General features: G+C 58.2%; 1 protein-coding gene across 1 annotated transcript in view; it reads right to left on the bottom strand.

The window, feature by feature from the left end:
- Window positions 1-87: 87 nt before the first annotated feature.
- The window catches only part of NFATC1 (nuclear factor of activated T-cells, cytoplasmic, calcineurin-dependent 1), a 48,944-nt gene continuing 42,053 nt past the window's right edge, over window positions 88-6,978 (bottom strand). Inside the window, exons 8-9 of the mRNA XM_005861587.2 lie at window positions 5,120-5,175; window positions 88-405 (exon numbers count right to left, since the gene is read on the bottom strand). Of these exons, the coding sequence (XP_005861649.1) occupies window positions 214-405; window positions 5,120-5,175 (248 nt within the window). The 3' untranslated portion in view covers window positions 88-213. The remainder of the gene's footprint in view (window positions 406-5,119; window positions 5,176-6,978) is intronic.

Below are 6,978 nucleotides of genomic sequence, written 5' to 3'. Positions count from 1 at the left end.
AAACAGCCCGCAAAATGATCAGCAATTAACCCAGTACGCGCCCCCTCCCACCCCCGCAACAGTAATAAAGGAAAATACACCAGAAGGTTCGCTATTTTTTTTTTTTTTTAAGAATTGGCAACATGGTCTTGCTAACAGGATAGTAACACAGCTTAAAGGTACAATGCGACCGTGTTGTTTTGCAGCGACAGCAGCTCATCGTTTCTGCGTCTTTTAGAAAAAGCACCCCACCGGTTCGTTCGCAGCACGTAAGGTTAGAAAGATAGCGTTACCATTGGCAGGCAGGTAGGTGAAGGGCTGGTACTGGCTTCGCTTCCTCTTCCCGTTGCAGACGTAGAAGCTGACTTGGACGGGGCTGGTGATTCTCTGATTGCGAAACGGCGGTATCTCGACCACCAGCGCGTTCTAGTGCGAGAGGGCAGACAGGAGGGGCGGTTAGCACTCTCCCACGCAGAGGCTCTGCACGGAGAGGGTTCGTCCGCATGGAGAACAGCTCCCACTGCGGGGCCGCCAGAAGAAGCCACCCACAGAAAGCCTGCACGTGAGCGGGCACACGCGTGTGCGGGCCGGCCTGCCGGTCCCATGTGGGCTAGCAGGGAAGAGGGTCCTTGATGTCCTGCACACCCAGAGCTGAGAGGTGGTCTGAGGCGGCGTGTGCAGGGGACGCAGACTGGGGGCTTCACCTAAGATGCCACCGACTTGGCGCAGGAGAGAGGCCAGTGCAGATGCTGAGAGGGGACCAGCCACACGGCCGCTGACCCCAAACGCTTCCGTCTGCCCTACAGCAAAGGGTCAGTGACCTTTGAAAATGAGAACGAGCCTCCCTTGCACTGACCCCTGGATGGAGCCAGGAGCACCTGTCCAGGCAACTGGCAATGACGACCCAGGGCAGGTGCGTCCTGGAGATGTGTCTCTGGGGACAGGGTCTGTGAGGACAAGGCCCAAAGCCCCTCACCAACACCCAGGCTCCCTCAAACTGAAGAAGATGGAGACTGGGCGCCTGGCAGAGTCAGGAGGTGGAGCCCGAGATGGAACAGGGCGGTTCATGTGGCTGCTGTTACCTTCCTGTGTATTAAAATAAAAATCAGCAACCGTCTAGCATCATGCTCTTTCGAGTACAGCTATAAAAGCAAGTTGCAGTGAGGCAGCGGGGCACTGGGGAGAGAGAGACGGCGGGGTCGGTACACCCGCACCCCGGCCACCTGTGTGCTCCCTCAGCCGTCCCTGTGTGGCTGTCAGCAGGTCAGCAGCACGTGCTCCGTGCGCCACGTGCTCCGCAGGAGGAGGGGGAGCTGCACTGGATTTCGGGGGGTGGGGGAGGGGAACGTTTCACATCCCCTACAGCAAAGGGTCAGTGACCTTTGAAAATGAGAACGAGCCTCCCTTGCACTGACCCCTGGATGGAGCCAGGAGCACCTGTCCAGGCAACTGGCAATGACGACCCAGGGCAGGTGCGTCCTGGAGATGTGTCTCTGGGGACAGGGTCTGTGAGGACAAGGCCCAAAGCCCCTCACCAACACCCAGGCTCCCTCAAACTGAAGAAGATGGAGACTGGGCGCCTGGCAGAGTCAGGAGGTGGAGCCCGAGATGGAACAGGGCGGTTCATGGGGCTGCTGTTATCTTCCTGTGTATTAAAATAAAAATCAGCAACCGTCTAGCATCATGCTCTTTCGAGTACAGCTATAAAAGCAAGTTGCAGTGAGGCAGCGGGGCACTGGGGAGAGAGAGACGGCGGGGTTGGTTCACCCGCACCCCGGCCACCTGTGTGCTCCCTCGGCCGTCCCTGTGTGGCTGTCAGCAGGTCAGCAGCACGTGCGCCACGTGCTCCGCAGGAGGAGGGGGAGCTGCACTGGATTTCGGGGGGTGGGGGAGGGGAACGTTTCACATCCCAAAAGTTCCACCATTTTTTTGGTCATATGATTTCAGTTAACAAGCAGGAAAAATGTACAAGAAAAATCCATTGTATAATTTTTTTTTTTTGGTTAAACTAGTTGTAGCTTGTTCCCCAGATTAATAGCAACATTGACTGAATTACGTTAGTAATGAAATCTTAAGAATGTTAACACAGAAAACTGGAGAGAACTTCAGGGCAAGCCTTTTCCTTTTACAGGTAGAGAAACTGAGGCACCGAAGCCGGCTGCTGAGGGCACACGGATGGCAGGGCGGGGAGGGGGTCCCCTGGGACCACGCTGGCTCTGGGCCACATGCTTTTGTTGTTTTAATAACTTCGTGTCATTCAGAAGAAGCAACAAGCACACCGTCTCCTTCTGCCTCAGCCTGCCGTCCCTTACCCAAAAGTGGCCCCGAAGCCAGAGGGGCAAAGGGGGTGAGGTTGGGAACGAGTTGTGCACCTGCAGGGGGGGGTGGGGGGCAGCCTGGCTCCGGGTCACCCAGGTCTGGGTTCAGCCACAGCTCTGGCACGCCGGAGTCTCAGTTTCCCACGTGTACCCGCAAGATAAGGATAAAGTCGCTACCTCTCGGGTCGCCTCCCGAGGACTCGGCTGGAAGGAGACGCCGTGGTAATGGTGGGCCTGGCACGTGGCTGGCATCACGGAGTCGACAGTAAACCAGTCTCATCTCCACAGAGGAGAGTCAGAGAAGAGACAGGAAAGAAAGCTCTTCCTTGGGCTGAGGTTGGAACTAGGGTGCGAGGAGGCAGGGACGGCTGTGGCCACGGGAGCCCGTGGCGTGCCAGGAGGGGCAACGCGCCCTCGGAGCACGTTGGATTCCGTGGGGCCGGGGTTTGTAATTCTGAGTGACGGGAGGGCCGGGCTCTGATGTGGGCACAGGCTGATAGGCTTCCCACTCTCTCAACAGACAAATTCTGTGGCAAACGCTCTCCCCGCCGGAGCACGGGGCTGAAATACCCAGCAGAGGACAGGTAAGGAAGAAAGAGCAGGGGCAGAAATAAGGCTAACAAACGACACTCGGTAGATCGGGGGCTCGCTCTAAGAATATCCACTGTCTAAGCTGCTCACGATAGCATCTAAGCTCTATACACAGCACACTCCCGCTTTGTTTAAAAACACACACACTGTGATGTATGTGCACATGTGTGTGTGAAGGTGTAGACAATACACGTGCATGCACACCCACACCAATGACCACCATGAATGTGACGGTCTTTTTATAATTAGGGAAAACGTAAAGGTGAACCTCATTTAAGCGATAAGGATGGAATTGTGAGAGAGTGTACCAGTATCCACATGTACGTTCCTTTTAAAACACACAACTAACTGTCAAGCTTCCTTTAAAAATGCAACTACTCAACATAAAAAAGAAAACTCGGTGACAGAAAATCTGAATATGCAAACTTAGCAGGAATTATTTTGATAGAACAAGATGGCTTGGGGGTGGCACCACAGCGGGCGGGAAGCAGGGGGAGACCGGCCTGGGGGGTGGGAGCAGGAGTGAGGCCGCCCTGTGGTGTGACAAGGTTGGAGGAGACTCAGGGAGGCAGGGAGGTGCGCCCTGGAAGGCGGACGGGGCTGTGTCTCCAGCCACCAGGTGTCCGTTCACCACAAGCCCTACACTAACTCGGGAGCCCACAGGCCTGCCGGGCCGGGACCCCGTCTGGAAGCTGAACTGCCCGGGGCTGCAGCATGTCCTCAGGCTCCTCAGGAGAGGGAGCCAGCAGGAGCCCCGTGAGGCCAGGGTGAGTCCCCCCACCTCCATCAGCACACTTCTAAACACAGGTCCGCCCTGGGCCAGGGAGGGATCTCCTTCCGACACCACTTGCGAGGCCCAGGAAGTGGTGTGGAGCGTGGACAAGGAAGCCACACCCCAGGTGGAAGATGCTTTGTCCTGACAGAGCCACTGTGAGCAGCCACCCAGCACCACCCGGAGCCACCCCAGGGGCAACCATGAGGCCCCACCCACCACAGGGCAGGGAGCAGTTACCCAGATCGCTTCAGCCGACCCCATGACCCAGGTGCCCTGCTCACCCGGCTCAACCGTGCAGGACCCACAAGGAGCCCCCGAATTAAGCACTTGACCTGAACAGTACTTCCCATCCCCTGCACCTCCGGAAGGACCGTTCACATCACCATCAGCGGAACGTGCTATGGAGATGGAAGAACTATGAATATCCACAAATCCCTCGCTAGCCCCGGCATCTCATGTCAGCCTACTTCCTGCAGCTTTTCCAGGACTCGGTGGGAAACACACACTCATGGTAGCTACTAATCACCATCGCTTTCAGCACCACGATCCAAACACTCCGCGCCATGAGACGCCACCCGGGGAGGAAGGCCCAGCTCCTGCGTCTGCAGGAAGCCCCTTCCAAAACGAAGGCTCAGGTCAGGGAGAGAGACCCAGAAGACACACTGGGCTAACGGTAACCGAGAGAGCTAACGGACAGCGCCGTAATTTCAGACAAAAGGCATTCTCCGGGAATAACCAATCAAAGAAACAATAACTATTTCTTAGGTACTCAAAAAGCCGTGAAAGGCTGCGTGTGAGTGTGGGCATGTGTATGTGGCCACCTGCAGGCCCCAGGCCCAGCTCAGCAGCCTCAACACCACCGGGCAGGTGTTCCCAGGCCTCCAGGCCACTGGCTAATCGGCAAAGGGAACTGGCCAGCCCAAGAGGCACAGCTCCACCCGTTTCAGGTTCAAAACAAGAGTCTGGTGAGCGGTGAGTGTTCTCTGACGGGGACAGGTAAGAAGTCACTGCCAAGGGTGCTGGTGGAACCGTGCCACCTGCGTGCCACACAGGTCCCGCGCCCTCAGAGGCTCGGGGCAGCGGTCTTCCTGGGGGGCAGTCGTCTGTGTGGGGCCCTGGTGGCAATGACAGCAGAGGCCACAGAAAAGCCCCGTGTTGGGGCATGACGCTCCCCCTGTCCTGGCCGTGTGCAGGAGCTGGCACACAAGCGCCGTGAGGCCTTCAGCCCCGTGGGTCCGTCTCCACGGCTGCCCTGCGCCTTGTCTCGCTGCCTCCCAGGAGCCCCGGCCCAGGGAGTGCTGTACACCCACTTCTCTCGCACTGTCTTTCTGTGATTTCTATTAGTCCTTCCACTTTAACAAACAAGAGGCCACGTGCCTCCGGCAGGAACCCGCCCCCGCGTGGGGAGCCCCCTGACACGCCTGGCACTGCGTGTGTGCGTCTGAGCGATACTTACTGGCTTGCACAGGTCTCGGTCGGTTTTCGCCTCCATTTCCCAGATGTGGTGGCCGTCTAGAAGAAAGGGCACAGGAAGTCCATTACTCGGTGCCTGACTGAGCGCATCCCCCGAAAACACACACCTCGGTCCAGGCAGATGGCCCTGGGACAGCAGCGGCCGAGTAGAGGACCCACCCGCTGGGCTCGGCCTTGTCGTGCGGGCTGCTACCCGGCAAGAACAGAGTCACGTCTGTGGGACAGTGGATGGACGCCAGGCCCAGGGGGGAGACGCTGGGAGACTCACACCCAAACTCAGGCGCAGGGAACCTGGCGGAGCCCACAGACCTGTCTCTGCAGGGCGCAGCCTGGCTGTGGGGTGGGGGCTCCCCCAGAAACTGCCCTCTGCCCAGTGTTGCCCCACATCAGTCAGGGAAGGGTTTCCACACGCCCACATCCAAGGGAGCTCGAGCCCAGGAAAGCCGCGGTAACCCCAGGGAGTGCCCTGTCCCCTCTCCCGCCAGCTCGGCCCCCGGTGCAGTGACCGAGCCTGCAGAGCCCCGTGCCTTTGGGGAGCCAGCTCCACAGGGTAAATGAGAGAGTCCTTTCTTTGATTACTGCTTGCCAGGTCAGGACACAGACATGCAAAGCCCACGGGACTTTTATCCTCACCCCGTGGCTGTTTGCATGTTTAGGAAACATAAAAAGTCTCACAAAGGGGCCTGTGGAAGGGGTCTGTTCCTGGGCCGGGGCCCCAGGGGGGCAGGTCGGGCCCCCACTAACCGGGACCTTCCACAAACCGGTCCCTGGTGCTTGCAAGCCCCTGTCTGCAGGCACACGCGTAGGGACTGGCTCTAAGAATTCTGAGTTGATAGGTGTCAACACCCTCCCCTCCCCCATGGCCCAGAGGCCTCTTGTTATTGTTTATACAGTCAGTTCTCCTATAAGCATTAGTTTCTACACACGTGCTGTTTTCAAAGAAGAAATGTGTGTTACAAATCCTAAATTATAAGTAAATTAGACAAGCTCCTTTTCCTCCCTCACAGTGACTGCCGGGCGGGTGGAGTGGAGACGGGGAGGAAGCGTGAGTCACGACCCGCTGGGCCACACCAGCCTCTGGGGACGCCGGGCCCACCCACGGGCCAGATGCCGACCTCGGCCCCAGGGGTCAGCGCCCACCCCCTCCAGTAAGAAATGGTGGAACCTGAACGAAGGCTCAGGCACTTGAAGTATCAGGAGCCTGACAAAGCAGCTCTCAGCCCGGGCCCTGCGCCTACGCCCGCTAACCGGCTGGGCCCGCCCCACCACAGCTTCTGAAAAGTCACAGACTGGCACCAGCACAAACACACACATCCGATGTCCGACTTGGTCTTGGAACCCCCAAAGTGCATGCACCTTTCAAAGCCGGGGCCCCCTGTGCCCGCCCGCCCATCCAGGGCGTGCCAAAGCACCGGGCTCTGGCCCTGCTTCCCCAGGTCTTTCTGTCTGTGGTTGATCCACAGCCCCAGGCGGGCACTGGCACTCCTGGTCCGCTCAGAGACCCTAAGGGCGCTGATGCCTTTTAAACAGCATCTGCTCACACACGGCCATTGTTCAGGGGAGGCAGGACCGAGGCGTGAAAGACGCCGATGGAGAACTCTTAGGAAACAGTCAGCACCGTGGCTCCCACTTCCACAGCCCGGCCCAGGCCAGGCCGCCTCCTGCAGAGCCTGCCAGGCCTGGGTGTTGTGCTCAACGTCAGCTTTACTGGGAAGGGAAATCGGCCTGAATGGGCCTTTGTGTTCAGCTTATCAGGAGCTCGCTGCGTTCTCAGTAGGAAACTGTGCACAAGCCCAGAAGTAAAAATATTCCCAGTCATTAGGGAATTCCCTGCAGCGTGAG

Source organism: Myotis brandtii, unplaced genomic scaffold, assembly GCF_000412655.1.
Source record: "Myotis brandtii unplaced genomic scaffold, ASM41265v1 scaffold154, whole genome shotgun sequence".
Classification (NCBI taxonomy): Eukaryota; Metazoa; Chordata; class Mammalia; order Chiroptera; family Vespertilionidae; genus Myotis; species Myotis brandtii.
This window is presented reverse-complemented; position numbering and strand designations above follow the sequence as displayed.